Below are 26,101 nucleotides of genomic sequence, written 5' to 3' on the forward strand. Positions count from 1 at the left end.
AGCTGTTTAAAAGTTGGCAGGGAAGACGCCCACTGAATCTCTTTTGGCAAAATTAAAAGTAAAAATCATTCGTTTCCAGTGCGATTTTTCTAGAAATACAGGTGCCAGAACTCATCATGAGTGCCTCCCTTGTTCTCTTATAATGACATTGGTGCCGGAACTGAGTTCCAGCTGAAAAAAGCCCCATTCTTTACTTTTTAAAAAAGCTAATGCCTCTCCCTCCCTCCCTCCCTCTGTGTGTGTGTGTGTGTGTGTGAGAGAGAGAGAGAGAGAGAGAGAGAGAGAGAGAGAGCGCTAACCACTGTTATCACCAAACCTGTTGCATTGGAAGTGCCACTTGCCAAGGGGACCCAGGACCACTGAGACTGAACACACACATCCTGCCTCCCAGGAATAACTTCTAAGACAAGGAGACTCATCTGGTCTCATCCGAGAAATTGGTGCAGGGAACCCCGTTGCCTAAAACGACAGTCTGCTCCAATTGTCTGCTGTCTTTGAACTCCATAAGCAACGGGAAGGAACACCCTGGACCCACCATTGACCAAAGGAACAAGAGCTATAATCTACCATGTAAACAAGGGCAGACTGCCCTGAACTGAATATAAATGCTTTCTTATAACCTAGCTCTTGTGTACTGGCCTTGATGAACTGATCTCCCTCCTTTCCTATATAATTGTAACTTGCTTTCTGAGAACCGTTCTTTCCTTGTGTGTCTTTTGTAAGACTGATAGCAAGGCTTCTCTCTTCCGCTGATGGGAACTGCTTTGGGAGAAAACAATACACACATACAGTACATACAACAAAATTGTAAGGACGTTGTCACTGCAGGACACATGGCCGCCAGAGGTGGTGTTACAACAAAGTGGGCTCTCAGAGTTTTGGGGTCATCAAAACAGTGTCAGATACTGAGGACAAAGACGGAGATGGGCGAGCACAGCTTCAGTCGCTTATTCTTCAATATGCTTAGTTGTTTTATCTTTAACAATACTCTCCACCTGCTTTCCTAGGACAGACGTTAAACTAACCAGCCTATAATATACAGGATCCCCTCAGGCAGATCCCATTTGAAAAAAATTGTGTTACATTGGTGATTCTCGAGTCCACAGGTATGGAGGCTGATCTGACACACAAGTTGCTAGCTCAGCAATTTCACATTTGAGTTCTTTGAGAACTCTCAGGTGGGAATTTGTTGGTCTTTATTTTGTCTATTATTAATCCCCCCCCATCAATCCCTATTCTGCTTATGGCAGAACTTGGGCCTTACCCGACGATCAGTTAACGTTAGCCATATTAATATTTCAGAGTTATAGTGCATTTTTTAATCCTGCAGTCAAGCTCCACCCTCTCCCTATAATATCTAAATTCTAAAGCATACCAGCAAGTTCCTAGCTGTATGTTTCAAAGTAGTTCTAGCCCTGCTCATCCCCACTCCAGATGATGCTAAGCCAATTTTCTCGTTTCAGTGGCTCCAGGCCGTTGCTAGCAGCAGTTTGCAGCATTTCGAGGGGAAGGTACTGATTCACACTGACAGTTCTAGCTTCCCAAACCCTTTGGGATGGTGTCGCTCTAAATGGAACTGCTTTCTACCTTGTCATTCCTTGCAGGGATGGGTATAAATATCTGGTCTCAAAGAAATCACTCCTTGTGCTAGCAGCAGGCAGGTGGATAAATCAGCATAAAACTGGGTAGGCAATATTGCAGATGGCCTTGTTTTTATTGAGGTTTTGGAAGTGGGAAAAAGAGGGAAAAGGCACAAAGTAAGTCAAACACACATTACACAGATTGTGCAAATCAAAGGCAGTTTTACAGCTTTAAATTGGCAATGTGCTGCCCAATACAGGCAAATATCTTAAACCCTCAGGCTACAAGCCAAATCATACACAAGTAAAATTGTCCTAATGAGTTCACATAGGTATGTAAAATTATAATCATACAGTTTTCAAAGATCATTAACATTTCCAATGGGGCAAAGGTTTCCCTAGTGAATTTCTGTTTTAATTCTACTATATACTGTTATTATCTGGGGGCTGAAGCCAAAAGATGCGAATAAATCTTTTCAGGCAAGAGTGTAGCCTTTCTGAGAGATCAGAAGCAGACTTGAAAACAGGGTTGCTGCTCATGGTGTTATTATTTTTGTCTCTGGGTCAAAAACCTGTTGAATGCAATGGAATAAAGTATGTACAGTTCTTTGGAAACAAAGCTCTCACAGATTGCATTCAACTTTCTTAAACTTTGTCTATACGCTGCCTCTTACGTTTTTAAAATTCTGCAATTCATCTGGCAAATGTGAGGATGGGGAGCTGGGGAAACAAAACAAAAACACATCTGAACCAAGAGCATATTCAACTGTGACACAAACATATTTAAAAGGATAGGACTAGCATGTATAGGAATGCAGTACATAGGAAGTTACACCTTTACCATTATAGAACAAGACGCTGATTTTAGTAACACACAAAATACATTTGATAGCAAGAGTCTCTTTTCACATGTGTTAAGAAGTGCACATGCCCATATGTTTCCTGTATTCAGTGCCCCAAATTCTGTATTAAGAAACATAACAGCATTTACCATTCATAAAAGCACCTTCAGGATAAAAAATCTCTGCACTGGCTCCACAGACATCTTTGAATGAGTTACAATTAATATTATTAATATTTCTGAAGTGGAAAGAAGTAGAAGTTCCAACAAAAGACGAATGGATTTGAAAGTTATTGGACTATGCTGAGATGGCGAAGTTGACAGCAAAAATAAAGAGATCAAAAAGATGACATTTTTTGTCAAAGAGTGCGAGATTCTTTTTGGACTATTTAAGAACAAATTAAGAGTCAAATGAAATCACAAGCAGGATTTGAATTATAGGCAAGGGAAGGAGAATAAATAAATTATTGTAATACAAGTTACAACACAACAGAAAATAAATAGTAGATATGGCAGCAGATAAAGGATTACAATAGGAGCATCATGGATGTAAGGATGGGAAGTCAAAATTTAAAAAATTATTATACTGAATGTGAACATGTGAACTGAACAAAGTCAAATTTTGTATAATAATAATAATAAATTATTAAAAAAACAATTAACATTTCTGAATGGCTTATCATTTAGGGTTAAGAATGGCAAGCTGCGGTGAAGTACAGTAGCTGCAGACTGAATCTGATCCCACCAGTCAATCTGATCCTACCCTTTCATTTGTTGGCAAGGCTTGTTTTGTTTTTTAAGTGCAATACCATTTGTGTGACAAAACAGCAACTGATAGCATTCAATCCATCAAGTTCCTTAAATTGGTCCCTAATATATCTATATCTATATATATTTGGGGTAACCTGAAGGAGCTGTGAGCGCCTAAACGAGTTTGCCCTTTAGCCACGTACTGAACATGCCCCCAAAGGAGCAAATTTATCAGTGACCGATTAAAGCATACATTCCAGGGATTGGTTTGGCTGTAACCAGTTTGAGTTTCACCTCAAGAGCCAGCTCTGCACTTTGCTCTTCCAGTCAACTATCCTGCTCCAGATTTGGCTAATATAAAGCCGTGGCTATATTAGATATCTGCACAATAAAAATGTAACTTTTTTCGAGATCTCTACGTTTATTTCTTTGGCTAGGTGCTATCTGCAAAGTAATAAATCATTTCAGAGACATTAAAGTGCTTATGAGAAAAAAACCAAAACTTCTCATTCCTCCCAAAGATTTCTCACCTTGAGGACTGGTTCATATATACAGTGGAACCGCAATAATCAGAACTCCATTCAATGGGACTCTACAACAGAGTTTACCTATATCAGGGCTTACGAAGTCCTAAACATTGAGTACAGTTTCGTTTTTGAAGCAAGAGAAACCAAAGTTCGTTTTCTTATGTTAGATTTAATTAATTGGAACAGCCATCTAAAAATAGTTAGGCTAGGAGAAGACACAGGTGAATAGGCTTAGGAAGTGGTCCGAACTGGATCTCCCATTCAGATGATGAAAGCAGATGTGTTCCAATAAGCTTCTTATATACAGCACTTTATTGCTTTGTAACAATGCCTCCAATGAAAAGGTTTAACGTCATCCAAAAGTGCTCCTCTCAAGACACTGAAAGCAAGGAAAGTGAGTACATACCCTTGTTTGGCCCGAGTGTGCTCCTTTCTACTAAGGCTTCGCTTCCTCGGCTTTGAAAAACTAACAGAAAACTAACCCAGCTGCAAGTGGCCTGCCTTCTTCTCCTGTCAAGACATTCCTTCCTGGCTTCCAGGCAAGGCATTCCATTTCCACTGTGCCAGCTCATTTACTAATCCAGGGGTGTGTTTGTGTGTGTGTGTGTGTGTATTTAAAGTATACACGAATTTAGTATTTAAAGATGTATTATATGGCAATGCAAGCATTTTCTTCAACTACTAAATGAAGCAAAAAAACATCATTTGAGGATTTCAAAGCGCTCAATAGTAGCATCACCACTGATCATGATTTACCCATTTTAAAGGGTTTTTACTTATATATTGGACCTGTTTTAGGCTCCCAACAACTTCTTCAAGCAGACTGTCTGTTTGAACTGATGAGGAAAGGTCAAAGGACAAACCAGTTAAAAGAGGACCTGCACACAAGCAGGAAAACCTACGAATCCAAATTTTTATTTGAATCTGAAAAAGCATTTCCCCTTACAGTGCAATTCTACGCATACCTTACCAAGGTATGTCCCTCTAATTGCAACAGGATTTTATCCCTAGTAAGCATGCAGACTTCCCAGTTCTCTCCTTTCTGGTGTAGTCTGACCCTAGCACTCACTGCACTCTTAATGCAGCTTATCTTAATGAAAAGACAAGTTTCCAAAGCACTTGGGGCCTTCTAAGCAGGATAGGACCATTTTTCAATTTCAGGAGGAGGGATTTTCTGAAAGACACTGCAACGTCATAGCAGTTCCTCGCTCTGACTGAGCTTCTGTCCCTGAAAAAAAGGGACAACTTTCATAAGCCTTTCTACTTTTCCAACAACATTTCCCCCCAGTCTCCCCTGCCCTCCTGCATTGTTAGGAGCAAATGGTTTTGAATGAACCAAAGCCCATCAGCTACAGAAGAGCACCTGCATGTTTCCAGTAGGGGTGGAGAGCGAGTAGAGCTGTGTTGTGCCCACTGCCTGCTCCTTCACCCTTTCCTTACAGTGTGTTTGCATATTGGCTCAAAAAATAGAACTCCCCACTAAAAGGAAACCATGATGAAAAATGCTAATGTATAAAATATTGTGAGAGCAGGGTAGGTAAAAGGAAAGTGGAATGTGTTGCCGATCACTTGTCAATAGGTGTCCATGAAACGTATACAATCTCAGCCTAGGCTTCGTAACTGGAGGTAAGTCCCAGGCAAGAGTATTGCTTTCTCAACAGCAGCCAGGAAAATGTACTTCTCCCATAACTAAAACACTACCTGGGAAAAACAAAATGCTAGCAGATCTTCTGCGAATTGAGTAAAAAGTGAAACAACCAAACATCAAGTCCCTGCCTCTGAACACAAAACGTGGTAGAAAAATGCCTTCTAGTCTGAGAGTCTAGATCAGGCACCCCCAAACTGCGGCCCTCCAGATGTTTTGGCCTACAACTCCCATGATCCCTAGCTAACAGGACCAGTGGTCAGGGAAGATGGGAATTGTAGTCCAAAACATCTGGAGGGCCAAACTTTGGGGATGCCTGCTCTAGATTGATTAAAAAGAAGTTGATCCTGTGAAGGTTGGTCCCTATATAAAGTGGAGCATGAGCTTCAGTTAGTCTTGTAGAAACCTGCCAGCACAGATAGGCTTCCTACTGCTGTTTTAGTTTTGATAAAAACGATTTGGAGCAACTACCATGGTTTGGAAGAGATCTCCTAACCTAGATCATGTCTTCCAGTTTTCTGCCTCAAGATAGGAAACCAAAGAAGTGTCTAAAGCACCAAGAACTGCTGGCCCAGATGCCATTTACCATTGTTACCTAGTTAGTGTTAGGCACATATCTGTTTCTCATGTGGAGCTCAGTTCAAAACGGAAGCTATCAGATCTCCACCAAGCTGAGAAATGCAATGATACATGCTTCCTATCTAGGTGTAATCTTGAATCTGTTAAGACTGAACTCACTGAACACGATGACTGCATGAGCAGTAGGAAAGCTTTCAATGGACACACAACCACCCTTGTCTTGCAATCACAGGTGATGATTGGAAAAGCTTTCAGGAGCTGCCATCTCAGGCCTTAAGTCTCTTTTCTCCCATTTAAATACAGGAGGGAAAAGTGAGCAGGTGTAAGTATCAATATGCTTGAAGCACGGAGGAGATGGCACTGGGTGGATTATTGTGCAGCTCAAATTGCTCCTTCCTAAAGGGGAGGAAGAAATGTCTTAACACTACGCACAGCCATACACTTCCAAAAAAAGGAAAAGCTTCCTTGTAAACACGAAGCTGTATTCCCTTGACAAGTAGAAACCAAACATAGTCCAAATTAGTAACTTCCCTTCCATTTAACCAGCAAGACGCAATTGCTCCTACCGTTTTTGTAAGGCAAAGCAGAATGAGTTATCTCACCTTGATGGCTCCTTCACCAAAGGAATACATGACAAGTGGCACTGAAATATCCAAAAGAGGCAACGTAATAGATCGACAAAGGCAAGTTAAAATAAAAACTTTAAAAATGAAGTTGTGAATCCACCATTACTGTGATTCAGTTGCCTTTTAAATCAGTTGGTCTGTATTACAGGTCTTTGCAGTCTTGCTCTGTTATATAGAACCATGCCTGATCCGCTTTCTGCATCACCCCAATATTAAAATCACACACAATGCAGAACCACCAGGAATTGCATTGACAGCAAAAATGCCACATCTTGCAGTTTTTCACATTTACCCCACTAAATAGTTAACAATGCCTCTCCACAATCAAGTTTCACCAGGGTAGCATAAAATCCAAGATTAACAAACAAACCACTTCCAATAAGTCAAGGGGAAAAAACTGCAATAGATGCAGAAGAGAGCTGGCTAAACATTGGGGCCACTTTTAGGATTCACAAGTGCTGTCATACAATGGGTATCCTGAAAATGCCTTACTTGTCTATAAATCAGGAGCAGTCTACAACTGCCAGAGCTGTCACTGACAAGCAGTCATCCGATTTGCAAGAGCTTTCAACGGTGTCCTACTTTTCTCCTAAAAGCAGACACAATAGTACGGTTCTGCTCACTGATTGCTCCTGGCTTTTAGGTTTGTTCAGATAAAGCTGACTGGATAATTCACAAAGAACATAGCATTTAAGAGAAGTGTTTTATCCATCACTTGATCATTTGGGTCTCTTCATCAGCATCATAGAACTCTTCATCTTCACTTCCACTCCCAGCTGAACTATCGTGGTCAGACTAGAAGGAAAAGAAGATTCTGATATCAGAGATAACCCTCACCAAGTTTCGAGCAAAATGTTTCATATGATTCATCTCAGTCTTGCAATACTTTTCACTAGGTCATTTTCAGTTTCCACCAGGCCTTTATAACCCAGCTTCAACCCACACCTCCATATGAGATAATACTAAAGTGGATCATTCTCTTTATCAACTGTTTTGAAGCTGTCCCCTCCTCCCCCATCAAGAAGTGTATAAATCTTACGAAATAAAGCATAGTGAGTGTTTTCAGCACTCTATAAAGAACATTAAAATGCCATTACTATCGCTGAAAACAGGACAGCTTGGGCAACTTGGGATACACGATTATGGCACGTTTGAGGCTTGCCTCTTATAATCAAGAATAAGAAGCCACTGACTTTTACAAAGCACAGAGCAGGCAAGTGACTGGATTTCTTCCTGAACTGGCTATCCCTTTGTAGTTTGTACTCTTAAGTCAAGGGAGACAGGCACTCAACCTATCCAGCACCACTGATTTCCACTTCCAAAACCTCCACAGCTGATCGACAATAAAATGGCAGCCAAACCCTGCTGCCAGTCAACTTTGCTTCCTTCATTGCTGACAGAGGGATTTGGGCCCCACCTTTCTGTTTCTTGTTGCTGAGTAGGGACAGGACATTTGTAGACACAATAAGCATGCCAGAACACTGTTCCTTCATGGTGGCTGTCCCTCTTCCTCTAGGAAATATTGTATTCACATGTTCAATAGCATGTATATTCCTGTGTATAAGACTACTGTTAACCCAGGACAAATCTTCTCAAAAGTCGGGGGCCGTCTTATACGCCGGGTCGTCTTATACGCTGGAATATACAGTAATTCGTTCCGGAGGTCCGTTCTTAACCTGAAACCATTCTTAACCTGAGGTACCACTTTAGCTAATGGGGCCTCCCACTATCGCCGTGCTGCCGGCACGCGATTTCCGTTCTCATTCTGGGGCAAAGTTCTTAACCCGAGGTACTACTTCCGGGTTAGTGGAGTTTGTAACCTGAAGTGTTTGTAACCCAAGGTGTTTGTAACCCGAGGCACTACTGTATTCTTTTGTTGTGGGGGGGGGGCAATGAGAAGAGTGAATGGGTAACAGTTGCTATCCTTTGAAATAAAGGAGGAAGCAGGCTCTGGTCTGAAGCTGGCAGCCAGAGAGAAACTGTGGCTATTTGTTTGGGATGTAGTCAGTTGTTCTAGGAGCTGAGAGTACCTACTCCCCTGAAAGTTTATGAGAAAGTCTCTGTTTCCATATGAAGGCAAGGGAGGGCCTTTCCAGATATTAAGAAAGCTTCCCTGCCATTGTCTAGGAAAGCTAGGTCAAGGTCAGACTAAAAAAAAAATCGTTTTGGGGGGGAATGAGTAAAGATTTAGGAGATAAAATTGCCTAGCAGTTAACATATCTAAACGGCACAACTAAATATTTAACATCTTCTCCTTGGAGCCCATCTGCAGAAGCTGACACTACATAAACCTAAAGAAGGTGGGACTTCCTATTCAACTTGACAGCTTTTGTCACAGGAGGGGATTGGCAAAGGTTCATACCCGTGAGCTTTCCATTGTTTGCAGCGACACAGCTTCATCTCCTAGCCGCCGATATGAGCAAGCCTGTAGATCAGATATCGTCTCCAGCAGTGGGCTATTTAGGGTTTCTGGCAATAACAGACTCAGAAGACCAGCAAACAAGCCCGCCACACCAAACACAATAAATGGCAGAGACCCTTGCACAGATTTCTGTAAAAAAAGAAAAGAAAAGAAAAGAAAGAAAGAATATAACAAACAGCAGCAGTAGTAGCTAGGGCTCAAATATGTTCATGTTATACATGAAATGGTGCAAGGACATAACAGCTATTCAACCTTCTTTCAGCTGTTCTGCTCTGGCAAAGCACACGTTGAGCGAGTCACAGGCTGCAACTGTGGTGAAACAATCACACACAACAGCATGAGAATTTGCAGCGACCCACTCGAGGAGTCACATCTTCAACACATCTATTGGTCATGTGGAAAAGGTAAAGGTAAAGGACCCTGACAGTTAAGTCCAGTCACAGACGACTCTGGGGTTGCGGCGCTCATCTCACTTTACAGGCTGAGGGAGTTTTTCTGGGTCATGTGGCCAGCATGACTAAGCAGCTTCTGGTGCAGCAGAACACCGAAGCCAGAGCAGCACACGGAAACGCCCTTTACCTTCCCACCAGAGCGGTACCTATTTCTCTACTTGCACTTTTGTTTGGCATGCTTTCGAACTTGCTAGGTTGGCAGGAGCTGGGACCGAGCAATAGGAATTCACCGCGTCGGGGGGGATTCGAACCACTGACCTTCTGATCGGCAAGCCCAAGAGGCTCATTGGTTTAGCCCACAGCACCACCCGTTGTCCCTATTGGTCATGTGAACTGACCCCAAATTATGCATGCAGAGAGAACAAAAAATTGGGTAGTGCAAGAGCACAGTTACAAAAACGGAGTCTGGAGAGACGGATAGTGTGGAAGAGAGGGGAGACAGAAGAACCAGACTCAGACACCTGTGCCCTAGCCACGCCTGTCAGGGTCAAGGGTGGAAGGAACAGAACAACTCTCATGACAGACTATTACCAAAAAACTCTCTGAAGGAGCTCTGGCTCCCACTCTGCTCTCACAAATATGAACAGCGAGAGCTGCCAAAGAAAGGCAGTAGAACAGTCGATGCAGCATCCACATAGGGGAGGGTACAGGGCTCAATTGAGAGCGCACAAACTCTCACCAATATTTCCGGTTTTAAAAGATCTCAGATGGCAACATTCTTGAAGAGCTGCTATCGAGCACAGCAGGGAGAACTTGACTAAATAGGCCAATGGACTAAGCCATTACAAGGTGGATTTGTTCATCTATTTTCAACATGTCCACCAGCTGCAGGTGGCCCACCTGGATGCTTAGGCAGCTCTGCATTGCCTTTCCCCTCCCCTATCCCTTTCTCACACTTATTCACAGGAAACTATCTCTACAGCTTTATCATGTGCAAGGGGAGCTTAGGACTCTTCAAAGTTGCATCAGCCAGCAAAAGTCGTGTCTATCCCAAAGCCAACTGTCCCACGCACCTGGCAATTTTCAAGAATTCTGAACATCAAAGCCAAAGCCAAATTTAACCCATGCAAAATGTACTTTACAGTGCTACTGCCCAGTTTGGGGGAAGGCGTGGGTAAGAGGAGGAAAAATCGGTACAAACCAAAGACGGAACAAAAGGAGCGATGATCCCACCAATTCGGGAGAACATGGAGCAGGCTCCCATTCCAACATTCCTGAGGGAAATAAAACAGTTACGTTCATATGAAGCATTTTTCCTTGACTAATGTAGGCTTAGGACTACACTTTCAAGTCCTGAAGAGTATCTGCAGATTGTTGAAAATATCTATTTAGTAAGCCCAACAATACTCAGCAATGACGGACATTGCCTGCCACAGGGACGTGGCCCCAGAGGGTTCTCTGAGGTAACACAGCCCTCCTCACCCCTACTGCAGTGGTACATTTCAATGGTGAAATGTCCTTCCCCCACTAATTTGGTTAACAACAACCCTAAAAGGCTTTAGGCAACTTGTAAAGACATTACTTAGTCAAGCATTTGGTTAACTGACTGGAGGCGATGGTCTGTCACTCTTGTGGTGCTATGATGTACTTTTGATTTATTGCTGTGGTTTAGTTTTTTATACTGTATTATTATGTATTACCAATTTTTACCTCCTGCTCTGGGATTATTTTTATGAAGATTGGGCTATAAATCACCTAAATAAATATATATACCGGTATTATTGACTGAGGTGGATTCAAGGGAGGCTGAAGGAGAAATAAAATGAAATATTTTGTGCAGGGGTAGAATGCTGCCTGTTTTCGAATGAAAAAATCTGCTTTAGATGGTTGTTCGACCTCCTGGTAGAGCAATTCTGCTCTGCCTGAATCCTTTGCCTCTGAAGATGGTGCCTAGCACGGAAAATGGTGCACAGAACGCCTCCCACTTCCACATCAGTTACTCTCAAGTCACCACATAGGGGAGATAAGCATCATTCTCCTTTGAATGCTGCTGGCTTTTCAGAAGTTTTGCATGAGTTTTGCATGTTCCCTGGCATGGAAGGACTCAAAAGTAGAGTTGATAAGAGATACACCCCTGATGGCAGCAGGAATTGGCTTCCCAGTACAGTGGAAGCTGAAGCAGCTCCACCTGGTATGGAGCAGAATGAATGAGTTTGTAGTGGAAGCTGCCAGTGGGTGGCTCAGCCACAGAACTGGAAGGCCGCTTTTTTGCTTAAGGCTGTTTGACCTGTGCGCCACGCTGTGTCTTTTTTTTTTTTTAACAGCTCCTGCTCCTTGTGTGACCAACTGAGCCACAAGGAAAAAAGGAGAAGCCTTTTTTTTTCAAGAAGCAGTAAAAACAGGAGAAAGTAGTTTGTCACTTTTTAAGGAAGAATAGCCAATGTTAAACTGAGGGGGAAAATTGAGTTCTAACAAAGGTTGAACGGAAGCTCAATCCCAGGCAAAGGCAAAGGAACATACTTGGGAGAAGCCTAGAGGATATGATACAGCACAAAGAGTTAGTCACATGTTCCTTGCCTTCCTGGGTAGCCGCAGGGCTTAACCCAGGCACAGGCAAACTCGGCCCTCCAGATGTTTTGAGACTACAACTCCCATCATCCCTAGGCAACAGGAACAGTGGTCAGGGATGATGGGAATTGTAGTCCCAAAGCATCTGGAGGGCCGAGTTTGCCTATGCCTGGCTTAACCCATTCATTTCTTAATCCCATAGAAACAACCAACTCCTTTAGTATTTCTGTATGGACTCCTTGGACTGAATAATAGTGTGGGATGTATCATCACTGAAGCAGTCAAATACAACATTTCCTGTTGCCTAGAGTGGACAACCAAACCCCTGTGTTGCAAAAACCAATGCAACACGCGGCCATGTACAAACATACAATGTATAATATCAACTCTTTACGATGTCTAAACAGAACATAAAACTTAACATATATGAACAATATAAACAACTCTTAGACATCATAAAGAGTTGATATTATACATTGATATTATACATTGTTCTGTTTAGACATCATAGAGTTGATATTATACATTTTATGTTTGTACATGGTCGCGTGTTGCTTTGGTTTTGATTCACTCCTAGAGTGGACACACAGGGGAATGCTCCAGATAGGGAGGACTTCTTGTCATACCCAGCCTGGAGCATCCTCCCGCTGTGTGTGACCAGATAGATGGATGTGACCCTAGCAGACCCTACAAAAGGGCTAGTGACGCAGCCATCTTCCTCTTTTCGCCATTTCCCATTTTCTCCTTTCGGACTCCTCTGCTGGCTTTTAGCCAGCAGCACAAGGCTCATCCATACAGAAGATGGAAGCCACAAGGTGGAAAGTCTGAGGCCTAGCTCAGACTTCTTTTCTCTACAAATGTAACTGAAACCACAAGATAAAGCCTGCCTTCAGGATACTATTATGAACTGAATGTAAGTAAACTTTACCATTACTTTTAAAGAAGACTGTCATGTTGTTATTATTTTGAGGAGGGAAATAAAAGGGGAAATTTACCAGGAACAATCCAGACTGGATAAGCCAGGCTGGATTGCTTAACTTAAATGATTTTAACAAATCCAACTTGCTTCCAGCAATGTGCAAAGGAATGTGCTCTATTACTTGCTCACTAGCGTGAGTGAGGAGGGATAATATTCAATCAATATATCCTCTCCTACTTTCCTCAACATTCCCACAAAAGGAAACTAACATTCAAGTGGATTTAAAGCACTGCGCATTTCCTATGTGAACTGAATTCTTTGGCTAAACAGGGATGTTCACATTTAAATTTTGCATTTGGTAATGGGGAGAAGTCGAATTCCCATCTGCAGGCCCCTCAGGGAAAGGACCTGCAGCTATAGAAAGATACTGCAACCCACCCTAAAAACAAGGACCTATAAATTTAAACTGAACGGTGCCTCCCAAGAAGAAGAAAAGTCAGGTGGTCTCATAATAGACAACAGAAGCCACCAAACTGAACCTGTCTTACCTGATCACTGTAGGATAAAGTTCTGATGTGTAGATATATACAATGTTAAATGCTGCACTGATTGTCAGTTTTCCCAGTAAAGACAATGAGCGGCTGTTTACAATGGCAAACACTCCTGTAGCTGTTGGGGGAGAAAAGCAAAGCTTTTAAAGATGCTGTAGTAAGCAAGGATGGCCTTTTGGCTTTAGGTTGGAAGTAGACACACCCACCCCACCCCCTTGCTAAGCAACAGGAAGACCAGTCTGTTCCCATTTTATCAAAGGAGGAGGAGTTTCAGGCAGTGGCAAAGCTGCATGCTCCGGCACCGGGAGCAGAGAGCAGGCAGGGGCGTGGCGCGTGTCCTGGGGGCGTGGCATGCATCCCGGGGGCATAGCGCCCGATGCGGTGCGGGGGTGCAGTGTGTGTCCGGGGGGGCGCGATGGTACCCCCCCGATGGTGCCAGGGGCGGTGCGCTCCCCCCGCCCCCCGTTCCTCCGCCAGTGGTTTCAGGGAGCTTGCTTGCCCTGTTTCTGACAGAAAGCACACTCTGGTCAAACTGCCACTTGGACTTGTACTGCGGAACTGAAGAGAAGTGCCATTTAATGTTGTGTTCACAGAAGAGAAACGGTTCCATTCATGGTGTCTAACTAAGATTTACTCAGAAGAGACCCAGTGAACATGACCAAGTCTTTTGCTGCGGGCTCAAAAAGAGACACCACGAAGTGCTCTTAGAGAGGCTGGACTTTGGAATTAGGTGGGTTACATTTTTAACTAATTCTCAAGCTTCTAAGATCAGTTATTTATTGCGTGTCTGGTTCCAGCTGCCCAAGGCAAAACTCTCCATATAAGCAGCTGGAGATTGCTGCTCCCATATAGATTTGAGGAGGCCTTCACTACAAAATGTTGGCCTCCTGCAGTCTGCTCCACAGTTAAAAGAATAACACGCTTACCTTTCTTTTCTGGAAGAAACATGACGATAAGAGAGGCTAGTCCTCCCAGGAACAAAAATGCTGCAAGCGTCCGTTTACGGCCAAACCTGAAGAACCGGAAAGATAGAGAGCGATGAAAATGCAAAGCAAGTAGAAAACAAGCTCCCTTTACATCAAGGGCTTCAGTGCATGAAGCCAAATACTCTTCTTTTAAAAAAATAAATAAATCATTTTTATTCATTTTCCAACAGAAACAGCCAATTAACATATCCATCAAATCATAATCATGATCCAATTAAAAACAATAAACTAAAATTAAAGAAACACCAAATTACAATCCAAATGATTAATTATTAATTGTTCCAGGCTTCCCGTAGTCTGGCCCTCTTGAAGTATATCTCCAATATCTTCGTTCCTGCCTTCTTGTTGTTCTCATATTTTCCACATTCCGATCTTAACACTTTAAAGTTCTCCGTCCCTGGCTATGCGATTCTCAATCATGTCAGAAATCATATATCCTCTCACCCATTGAATACAGCTTTATTTGTATATAAGTATTTTTTCAACTGTCTATTTGCCAGCGCAGCTTTCTCCTGACTTCATTCCAATCTTCCAACACTCACCATTTTTGGCCAATCAAGTAGATGCAGAGAGGGTACGCCGGAATCTCTATTAGCCCAGAAAGAGCCAGGTTAGCATAGACACTGCCACCCAGGTCACCCACATTGAGAGTAAGACCATAATAAACCAAGCTGCATACGAACCTGTAGTGAGTAAAAAGGAAGAGATGAAAAATGAATGCCAAGTTGCTTTTTCTAGTTTTCTGCCTATGGAGTAACTGTAACCTTGAACTCAGAGAAGGATATTAGGCTTTAGGCATGGAACCTATTGACTGGGGCTTCTCAGTAACACTATACCAGCATAATATCAGCATAACAAATGCATGACCGGGGCAATATAAATAGGAATTACATTTTGGCATTGGGTAAAGGTAAAGGTACCCCTGACCATCAGGTCCAGTCGTGGACGACTCTGGGGTTGCGGCACTCATCTCGCTCTATAGGCAGAGGGAGCCGGCGTTTGTCGGCAGACAGATTCCGGGTCATGTGGCCAGCATGACTAAGCCACTTCTGGCAAATCAGAGCAGCGCATGGAAACGCCATTTACCTTCCCGCCGGAGTGGTACCTATTTATCTACTTGCACTTGACGTGCTTTCAAACTGCTAGGTGGGCAGGAGCTGGGACCAAACAACGGGAGCTCACCGCATCGCGGGGATTCGAACTGCCGACCTTCTGATCGGCAAACCTACGCTCTGTGGTTTACACCACATAGCCACCCGCGTCCCTTGGCATTGGGTATCTAAAGCATTTCCAGGCAGGGTATTTTTTAAAAAATTATCAGGTACACTGAATCAGCACCCGGGGACCCTTGAGCGATCTTTTCAAGCTAGTCTAAATGACAGGCTTGAAAATAGCAGACCAGTGCAGCTAAAAGTCCAGAAAAAGCACACTAAACATCCACACTCCCTGGCACCTCCTTCCTTCGGTGTTCTCCAGTTGCTTTCCATGGGAGAAGCTGCTTTCTTTACAAGCTCCTCCTAAATCCAGCCTTTCCATTCAGATCACTGAACCTCCAAGTCTATTTCTTCCATTAAACAAAAGGTTCTGCTTTGATCCAGACAACATAAACCACACGTCAGTGGTCTTCCAGCTTTTTAACACAGAAACCTCACTCAAACTGTCTTGCAAGATTCATATTAAAATGTCAGGCCACATGGAAAATGTGCCAAATCTACCATTCAAGGACTACTTGATCTTTGTGTAATTATGTGCTAAAATAATCCCACAGGCTCAGATCTTTGATATTATACAGTTTTTTGTTCCTGTAAATCAGATCAAAAGATAGTGCAAGTACCAGATGAACATCATGATCAGAGTACGCCTCAAAAGGATCTTGTACCGGAACAGGTCCAGGATGCTACTAGTCTCTCTATAACTCCGTTCAGGAGGGAGTTTAAGTGAAAAAGTGCACTTTGGCTTGCGGTTCCTCTTTGCAATGAGGTAGAGGGAATCTTCAGCTTCACTCAGCCGTCCTTGTGAATACAACCAACGAGGTGATTCAGGAATGAATCTATAAAGAACAAAAAAAGAGAGAGAAAATTCCATAGATGGCGTTAGAGTCGTTTTACTGCTCAATACTGGCACTTCTGGTAAAAACAAAAGAAGTACAATCATTAACAAGTTTTATACTGCAAATAGACTTCAATCTTTGCAGCTTTGCACAGGGATAAACAAGACCAATTTCGTAGGACTGCAGCTCACAACTACTGTATGCACTGAATGCAGCCATGTTAAGCTGATTTAGGAAAAGTCTGAATGTGCAAACGCAAACTTAATACAGAACTTGAAAAAGTAATGTGAAAGCAGTGGTATGGAAAAGTATTGAGAATAGCACTTGACACTGACACAGTTCATCTCCCTATTACTCAAAATATACATATTCTGTAATAATAATACAAATAATAAATTATCATAATATTCTGTAATGAACATAGCAAAACTGATTGGTGAACATTTATTTCTATCATATTTTTATTTAAAAATTGTAGATCACATATATCAACATTTTCAGTCAGATGCTAAGATTCCTTTCTTCCCTTTTATTATCAGTGGTATTTGGCCATATATAGACTGAACAAAATATATCCTTCAGTTCAGGACAATAGTTGGAGATATAATATGTCACAAGTGGATTTTTCATATATTTTGGAGTTGCACACAACAATTCAGGTATATTTGGAACACAATTTTAATGTCATTTCAGAAGTATTAGAATAACAGATAACAATAAAGTTATTGGATTATTAGGTAAGTTATTTAAGGGATGTAATTCTTGAAGACAATATGGAAGTAACAGTAAATTTATTATTTGCAGCAAAGATAAATATTGCAAAAGTCGGGGGGGGGGCTAAGTTCCTCCCATTTCAGAATGTGTCAAAAGTATCTGGGATGCTGTAGTTTCATCTGTCAACATACTACATAAGACAGGCAACACTATAAAGATTTTTTTAGAGTGCTAGGTAATGGTGATCGTGTTTTAGAACAAGTTTCAGTAGAATATGCATATGTACAATTTATTTACATTATTGTAAAATGATAATTATTTTATTATACTTTTAGATTTAAAAGAGATTACTTCCTTCCCCTTTCAAGTATTTCTTCATCTCATAACCTTTTATTTTGACCTACTTAAGGTATTTATGAATTAAACTATGCTTGTAATTACTTATATCTGCAGTAGAGCATGAGACTCTTAATCACAGGGTCGTCGGTTCAAGCCCCACATTGGGTGAAAGATTCCTGCTTTGCAGGGGGTTGGACTAGATGGACCCCCATTGCCCCTTCCAACTCTAAAATTCTATTATTTAATTCAGGCTGCAACCTTCTGCATACTTACGGTACCTTGGAGGAAACCCAGTTGAATATAGTAGAACTTATTTCTGAGTAAGTGTGTACAAAATTGCACTGTATGAAAATCTTAAAACTAGTAGTATGGTCTTTGAAATGATTAATCACATAATTATTTGGGAAATACATTCTCAATGAACCTTTAATTTGTCAAGCTACTCTGCACCCAATAAGACTAGAAACATTTTTGAAGAAGAAATTATGACATTTCAACTAGAGTCTGGATTGCACAGATGTATTTTGGGAAAGGCCTTCACATTATTTGTGTTTAGCAATCAGACTTCTGCTAAGTTTTGAAGATTATAGGTGCCTATGAACATCTATTCATTGTGTTATCATAAGCAAGGGAGCAACTTCAATTCACCAGGTATGAATTGCCTAAAGCCTCCTGCAATCAACCAAATAACTCTACAGTATGTAAAATAAAGCAAAACCACAATGGGCAGATGTAAAACTTGGGTCTTGTACAGTACTAGGAATCACATTGTGCTCAAAGATTATGCATTGTTTGACAAAACTCTATCCTGCCATCAGCGTATAACTGAATGGCGGATGTGCACTAGCATCCCCCCAAAACAGACTTGGGCTTCTCCAGATAAAGTTACTGCAGCCTTATTGAAATCATCCGTTTTTCATTGCTGCTGGAAGTTTTTGAAGTTTTCAATTTGTACAAGACAAGCATGGGAAACACTTCTAGCCCGTGGGCCAAATTAGGCTGATGGAGGTCCTAATTTGACCTGCGAAGCAATTTTCCCCAAGCCACGCCCACTTGTCATCAGGTGTGGGGCAGCCACAGGTAAAGATGCCTTTGCAAAGGAACAGTGAGGAGCCTTGAAGTGCACTCCCTGTGCCTTTTAAATTTGGTGTCAAATGCAAACCCAACTGGAATCAGCCTCCTGCATCCACCATCATGGCCCATGGAGGAACTCAGGATCCAGCCTGCAGGAGGAATCCTGCTCCCCACCTGGTCAGGTAATTTCATATGTAACACCGATGCAACCAAGACCGTTTGCTAAACACATCCAGTCACTCACTCTCTGTCTGTCTCACACATGTACCCTTTCAACTGAAATATATATATATAAGTAATTTACTTTCAACGAGGAAAAGTCAGTTTTGGTGGACATGTACTTCCTATATCAATCAAGCACCTTCCCTACTACCCAAAATTCCAGAGCAGTTATGCAACTAATTTTCAAACTTATATGCATCATCAAAAAAGGAAAGAAACAAGCAACTTGCTAGAAGCACGAGAAGCAAGACTGAAGGCTGATGCAGTGTTCAACTTAATGTGTTTGTCTGTATATTACAGATGTCAATGCCAGTTTGCAATGTAGATGAAATGCCTCTTGCAAACACTCTTCAAATCCTACATCTGTCTTCATCCTAACAGGTGTCCACCTTTATGTAGCTGAAAGCCTACCTCTAAAGCAGTGGCTACAGATGACATTAGGCGAAAGAAGTCTGAAGCTTACAGCTTATGAAATCTTGGGACAGGTGGCAACGAACTTGGATGATCAGAACTTGGCAGAGTTTACCAGAACATAAAAGAAGGAAGACAATGCAGGAAAAAGCCACACAATGGCTTTTAAAATGGAGGGGAATCTGGAAAGGCAGCAACACTTCAAAGATAGATTTAGGGAGCACAGTGGATAAAGCTAACAAGACAAAAGGTGATGCTGTGGCAGAAGGCCAAGGTCAAACCCTACTCTGTGTGAACAGGAGCAGTGCTAGCACAAATCTGTAGTATTCCTTTCCCCTTTAGCACTGCAAAAAACCACATCCTGAATCTTTGTGTTCTGTTCTGGGGAACACACTTAAAGACAGACACTGAAAAGGATTCTAAGAAGGACTGTTAAGATGAAAGAATTTAGAAATATCCTATGAGAAGAGGCTAAATCTATGTCCAGGCTTAGTGAAAGTAGGATCAGGGAAAGTAGAAATCAAACAATTTTAAATACTTTAAAGGGGTGCAAGAAAGAGAGATAACTACTACTTCTAATCAGCGATAAGTGATTTTCACACCTTTTCATGAACACCACCAGAACAATTTTAAGGTAGGTAACTTACAGAGACAGGAGGAAGACTACTGTTCCCTCCAGGTTAACCACAACTGCTAGCATTCTCCAGGAGCGAATGAGATATCCTAACAAAGCATACTGGGCAATTCCCACAGCAAAGAAGAGGCCACCAACTGATCCTAACATAAGGCAGACAGGGGGAAAAAGTGTTATTGACCGTTTAATGATGTTTGCCAACACAAAACAGACAGGCAAAGAAGGCTACCTGAACAAAGATGCAAAGATAAAGATAATTAAGATGGAAAGAGAAGACAAATTATGCTACAATCTGTTCTTAAAATCACTATTTGTGAGGTCTTCCTAAAAAAAAAAAGGCCAACAACTTTGCGGGTGAAATGGCATGAGCAGAACTGGACTGAGAATTTTAGGCAGTGTAACACGTCATATATTAGGTATGTTATCATCATCCTACAGAGTCTAAAGTTTGTGCTAGTATTTTAAATGTGTAAGAATCAGAATGCTCAGCATTCTACAACAGAAAAGTTGCAGAGATTTGTGGCTGAAGGATCAATCGTATGCATACATGGAGCACAAACTACTTCACATGTTACAGTTGGAGGATACACCATGAGCATAACATACAAGCTTTCTTCTTTTTTTTATCCTGTCTACAAACTGATGGAAGCAAGAGCAAGTCTCAGCTTCCAACATCATGTGTGCACATGGTAATCAATCAATCAATTAATCAATGGCTGGATGCATACAGGTTACCTGGATATGCCCGTCAATCTCATAATGTATAAAGCAGTTCTCAAACATGAATTAAAATTTGGATTTGCTGCCAGAATTTTTTTAAAGCTTTTAATATAAAGATCAGTAATTAAACGTTGTACCTGCCAAAGCCCAATAAGCAGTGCCCACACATTCGTTCAGGAGGACAAAAGCCACTAATGACATCCCACCATTCATTACTCCCACCAAGAAGCGAGAGACTGCAAAGAACTCGTACGAAGGGGAGAATCCATTAGCAAGAGCAAACAAAATGTCAAGGGCAAAACCTGGAAGGCAAACAAAAATTTCCTTCAGAACATCTCCCAAGAAGTAAAGGATGGTTGTTGTTTCCCCCCCTTCTTCCAAAGTTAGCCACTGTGGACACAATGCACTATTTTAATGCAGTTCTGCTTGGTTGCTCAAGAAAGCACATGTAGTGTTTGTTAATGAAAAATATAGCTGACCGTATCTTACACAAAAGTTCTCTACATATGATAGGACACGCTGTCTGGTTCGCTTTATGGAAAAGACACACACCCGATGGAGGGAATCATGTTTTACAATTATCCTCTCTCTTTTTAAAAAATCAGCAGCTCCCATATCTTTAAATGGCTTCTAATTCTGCAATAAATAGTGCATATGATTATCCCATTTTAATAGCCAGCTGCTATCAGGCTTTCCTAGTGGCCATTTTTAAGGCAATTATTTACATTGGGCTTGCCAGGGCTTTAAGAGCTGGCAGCAACAGCCAAAATATCTGAGCCAGGGTGAGGAATGTTGCCATCTTGTCCCTACAGCCTTTTTTGCTGCTTGGGGGGCTGCTAAGGAGAGAAAGATGGAGCAGCTGAGGCAACACTCAAGAACAGCAGCCCAGGCAAAGGTAAACCTTGCCTATTATAACTGCCTGTTGTTAGATGTTCCTAGTGCCAGAGTGTGTGTTATACCAAAAGAGAACTGGTAACTATGTTTGTGAGCCTTCAGTTAGAGAGGGTGGGCTAATCCCATGTTATCATTTAAATTTCATGGATCCATGTGTGAGTAAGAAGGCAAGCTACAAATATTTCAGATAACAAAGAAATATCCAGAATATTTGAGTAACAGGATTTTAGCGGTTTTATTTGCTTCCGACAAGTAGGTTAGAACTATAGGGCTGCAAGTATATGGACAGCTTTGCAGTTTCTCTACACAATGCAGATCAGACTGAGCCACAAAAGAAACTGCAACAAAATCCTGCAGATCACCATGACCATCTGAAGTTCTTGAAGTAAGGAACACACATTACTGGAAGATAAAAGCAGCACAGCGCAAAGCACCACAAGGTCGCTAGTCAATTTGACACAAGGGAGAATCCCCCAAAATCCAAATGGGACAACTGGGCCCCAGTTAAAACCCATCCATGGATTCTTTTCACAAGAAATTAAAAAGCCTCTATTATCAGCCCAGGAGAAGGTGACCAAACCCTACAAATTGTGGAAAGAGAAAGCTATGATGAGATTCCCAATATCTGAAATGTAGTCTATAGAGTACTCAAATTCATGGCTTTCCTTTGAAATACCTGGACAGAGGAGAGAATACAATTATGATGCATGGGGCTTTTTTTCAGCCTTCACCTTGGCCACCCCACACTCTGAAGATGAAACTATGCTAAGAAAGACAGAGGGTTTTTCCTTCATCTTTTTCGGATGACAGCTTACCTACAAGGTAGACTTTCTTCCGTCCAAAACGATCTGAGAGCTGTCCAAAAGTAATCACTCCAACAAACACACCACTAAAGAAAAGCGAACTAGCAGCACTGATCTTGTACGATGTGTTGCCAATTAAAAACCACTAGGGGGAGAAAAAAAGCAGAGTTATGCAGAATCCAACAGAAGGTAAGAGCTTTTTTAAATCCATAAATTATCTTTAACATATCATGCACCTAACAACTAGCACCTGACAAAAAGTTATTTTCTAGTGCAAATAAAAAGTACTTTTCTGTCCTTACTGATTTACTGTACTGTATATCTATAGGTAACATTGCATCTTTATTGTCCATGTACCACATACAGAAGCTAGACAGGAGTGGCCAAAACTTCAGCAGAAAGGCCAATATTCAAGTTTAAAATGCATCTCTTAAAAGATCACAGGAGCACATATTAGGTGTATTTCTGTACAATGGATAAATGGCAAATGTAACACTCTGGGGTAGTTGGCAAAAGCATTTCCTGAAGGCATACTCATTATTTTGTTGACTTGTTACTGGCTAATATCACAATTCCAATGTATGAACTTAATCCATTAAGGTGGGGGCTTTGCAATCTTGTTAATAGGACATATCTTTTGAGAATGAGTATGTTTAGCACCTCCATTGCCAAAACCTGCAAATAGACATATACAGTCATACCTCGGGTTACAGACGCTTCAGGTTGCGTCTTTTCGGGTTGCGCACCGTGCAAACCTGGAAGTACCCGAATGGGTTACTTCCAGATTTCGGCACTCGCGCATGCGCAGAAACACTAAATCACACTTTGCCACAGTTGTTCTTAGAAATTAATACTTCACAAATGCTACAGACCATATCCTTTCAAGTATGGAATAAGCTTATGCAATGCTTGTTGTGAAACAAACTTGGTGAGGAAGTAGATTGTGCTGCACTCAGGTTACCATTCAAACATAGCACTGTTCATGAACCCAGTAAAGAAATGATGATGATCTTCTTCTTTATGGAGTCATAAACTAGTTCCTCCCCTTTAAGTACACACGCACAATTTCCAGAGAGGTAGTCATGCTAGGTGTTTTTGCAGGAACAACCTTAAAGGCTAGCACATTTATTATGGTATAAGCTTATATGGAATCGTCCACTTCATCAAATGAATTAATCTGGTGGTTTTTAGAAAAGTCCCAGATGCCAATTTCCACAGGACTGGGTATGTTCATCTGATCACAGCTAGACAAAATGATTATGAATGGATCATAACATTTATTTTTGAAAAATTTTAAGAGCTACATTTGGGTAAGGCTTTACTTTGAACCAACTAGAATGTGACAAAAATACTGTAGTGAGCAAACTTTTAACTCTTCTTTTGCCTGGACCCTAAGCAAAATGGCAGGGCAGTGGGAGAGGAAGAGATTAATATTGGAGCCCAAAAGGCTCTGGTCTGTAGCAATCTCAATTTGGGAATGCAGGAAATTCATTTGTTTATCACATTTATATCCCACCTTTCCCCAAGGAACTCAGTGTTGTATACATAGTTCTATCCTCCCATATTTTATCCTCACAACAACCCTGTGACGTAGGCTAGGTTGACAGTGGCTGGCCCAAGGTCACCCAGGGAACTCTTGGCTAAGTAGGATTTGAGCCCAGGTTCACAGACTTAATTAGTCTCTGTTAGGTGAAAGACAGAATTTTGGTTGCACCATATTCTCTGACCTCTTCCTTTAGATGTTGCTTGTTGTTCAGCCTGATTAAGAGAGCTGCAGAAAAGCTTGTTCACTGTTTTGGGACATCTTACTTGGTGCATCTTACATTACTGGAGAATTTGGATTTTCTCTCTCTAATGGATCACCTACCTACAATTTTGTAGCAATTATTTAGAAGGTTAAGTGGCAAGATCCCCACAACAATCTTGGCTCAATTACCTCAGAGGCTATTGATGTAAAGTTGCTGCTAAAGTGTATGTGTTTCTGAACTTCACTCCCATTGGCTGTCAAGAGCCACTTTCCAAAAGTTCTTTCTTCGCTAGCCGACTCATTACTATGGCTTTTATTTGCAGAGGTCCCTTCAAGGTCCCAGTGGTAAGGAGGTGTTGCCCCCACTAGTGCAATGAGGATTGCTTCACTGGCCACATACAGCTGAAACAATGAGAAGCAGAATCAAAATCAATGCCAGAACAAACAACAACTTCCAGACATTTAAATAACAAATATGCTTGATCATACCTACATGATAGTTCAGAGGTTATTTGCCTTTTAGATTTAGAATTGTCAATATTTCAGGTTTATCTTTCCTGTACATTCTTCAGCTTTGGAAATGTTTCTCTCACCTTGTCAATTCATAGCAATCCTATGAATGCTCTTTTTTGCTTGGCTGTACAACCCCTTTGCTGTAACCATAATTCGAGGGCCTAGCTACACTTCCATTTGTCCTGTGATTTCAAGTCTCCCTAAATACGCATTTGCCAAAGTAATGCATTGCTCTGCTTGCACCCAGTAAATCTGTCTAGTAGAGATATGAAACAGGGGCTTCCTGATTCACAGCCCAGCATCTTAGCCTCTGTGCCACTGTACACATATCTGTGAAATTTAATCATGCCACCTGAAGAACCAATATTATTCCTTACTAAATTTGCACACCGCCCTTCCTCCAGAGATCACAAGGCAGTTCACAACATAAAAAGACAAACGAAAACACAGGACGCATAATAAAACACAGGCAAAAGCAAGACAAACTAATCACCACCACCACCACCCCAGAGGCATATTTATAAGGCCACAGCAGTTCAGCGTCTGGTTGAATAGAAACGTTTCCACCTGGCGCCTAAATATAGGCAATGAAGGTGCCAGGTCAGCCTCCCTGGGGAAAGCATTGGTGGGGGGCGTGTACCAAGCAGGCAACAGATCCTGAAGGAACATCTGCACCATCACCGTTCAGCCCAGACACGGAGGTCCAGCTCCGAGGGCCTTCTGGTGGTTCCCTCCCTCCGAGAAGCGAGGTTACAGGGAACCGGGCAGAGGGCCTTTTCAGTAGTGGCGCCCGCCCTGTGTAACGCCCTCCCATCAGATGTCAGGGAAATAAACAACTATCTGACTTTTAGAAGACTTCAGAAGGCACCCCTGTTTAGGGAAGCTTTTAATATTTGATGTTTTATCGTGTTTTTCATATTCTGTTAGGAGCCACCCAGAGTGGCTGGGGAGGCCCAGCCGAATGGGCGGGGTAAAAATAATAAATTATTATTACTTTTATTATTATTATTGGGAGGCCTAACAGGATGGGCGGAGTATAAATAAATAATAATAATAATTACTATTATTACTACTGCTACTACAGTGCAGCAGCGGCGAATTCCTACATCGCAGGGGGTTGGACTAGATGACTCTGGAGGTCCCTTTCCATTCTATGATTCTCTGGTTTCAAATTCCTTGGAGGCGGGTTCTGCTGCCCCTGTAGATCGTGCCGTCTGAGGCGGTCGCCTCGCCTTCCCTCATGGGTGGGTCGGCCCTGGCGGCACCCACCTCCCTCCCTCGGCCCGCAGTCGCCACCCAGGGCGAGGAAGACCCCTGTCCCGCTTCTTCACCTGGAGCAGCGCGGCGAGCAAGACGCAGAGCCAGACCTGGAAGGGCCCCATCTGGCCCACCTGAGGGAAGGCCTCCTCCACGTCCATGACCGGGTCGGCGGCGGCGGTTCTCCTCGCGGCGGGAAGCGCATCCCACTCGCCGGCGCTGCGCTGCGCTGCTACCCTGCAGAGAGCTCGCTGGCCGCGCTGACAGGAGAAGCGCCGCAGCGCCACAGAGCGGCGCGTGTGCGCATGTCCAAGGAAGGGCGCGCGACGTCCGCCTG

The 26,101-nt window shown here is 42.2% G+C and overlaps 1 protein-coding gene across 3 annotated transcripts; it reads right to left on the bottom strand.

Moving 5' to 3' along the window:
* Positions 1-614: 614 nt before the first annotated feature.
* On the bottom strand, positions 615-26,101 carry SLC22A15 (solute carrier family 22 member 15). 3 transcript variants are annotated; one of them, XM_060268722.1, is made up of 12 exons: positions 25,899-26,099; positions 24,184-24,396; positions 22,260-22,392; positions 20,688-20,852; positions 19,844-19,973; positions 16,221-16,436; positions 14,929-15,069; positions 14,327-14,412; positions 13,398-13,518; positions 10,564-10,636; positions 8,911-9,099; positions 617-7,343 (listed from the first exon to the last, which is right to left on the bottom strand). In XM_060268722.1, the coding sequence occupies exons 1-12, from the start codon at positions 25,923-25,925 to the stop codon at positions 7,260-7,262; spliced, it is 1,578 nt and encodes a 525-aa protein (XP_060124705.1). In that variant the 5' UTR covers positions 25,926-26,099; the 3' UTR covers positions 617-7,259. The 3 variants fall into 3 exon arrangements, with proteins under 3 accessions (XP_034952909.1, XP_060124705.1, XP_034952908.1); XM_035097017.2 differs by having other exon boundaries at positions 25,839-26,098; XM_035097018.2 differs by lacking the exon at positions 20,688-20,852 and having other exon boundaries at positions 615-7,343; positions 25,839-26,101.

Source organism: Zootoca vivipara, chromosome 16 (genome assembly GCF_963506605.1).
Source record: "Zootoca vivipara chromosome 16, rZooViv1.1, whole genome shotgun sequence".
Classification (NCBI taxonomy): Eukaryota; Metazoa; Chordata; class Lepidosauria; order Squamata; family Lacertidae; genus Zootoca; species Zootoca vivipara.

Coding starts and splice junctions, on each gene's coding strand:
- SLC22A15 (XM_035097017.2), bottom strand. CDS start 25,925: ATGGACGTGGAGGAGGCCTTCCCTCAGGTGGGCCAGATGGGGCCCTTC. Junction 20,853..22,259: donor GAAGAAAGTCTACCTTGTAG/GTAAGCTGTCAT, acceptor TTTGCCTTCCAG/GTTTTGCCCTTGACATTTTG. Junction 10,637..13,397: donor CTTTATCCTACAGTGATCAG/GTAAGACAGGTT, acceptor TATTTCCCTCAG/GAATGTTGGAATGGGAGCCT.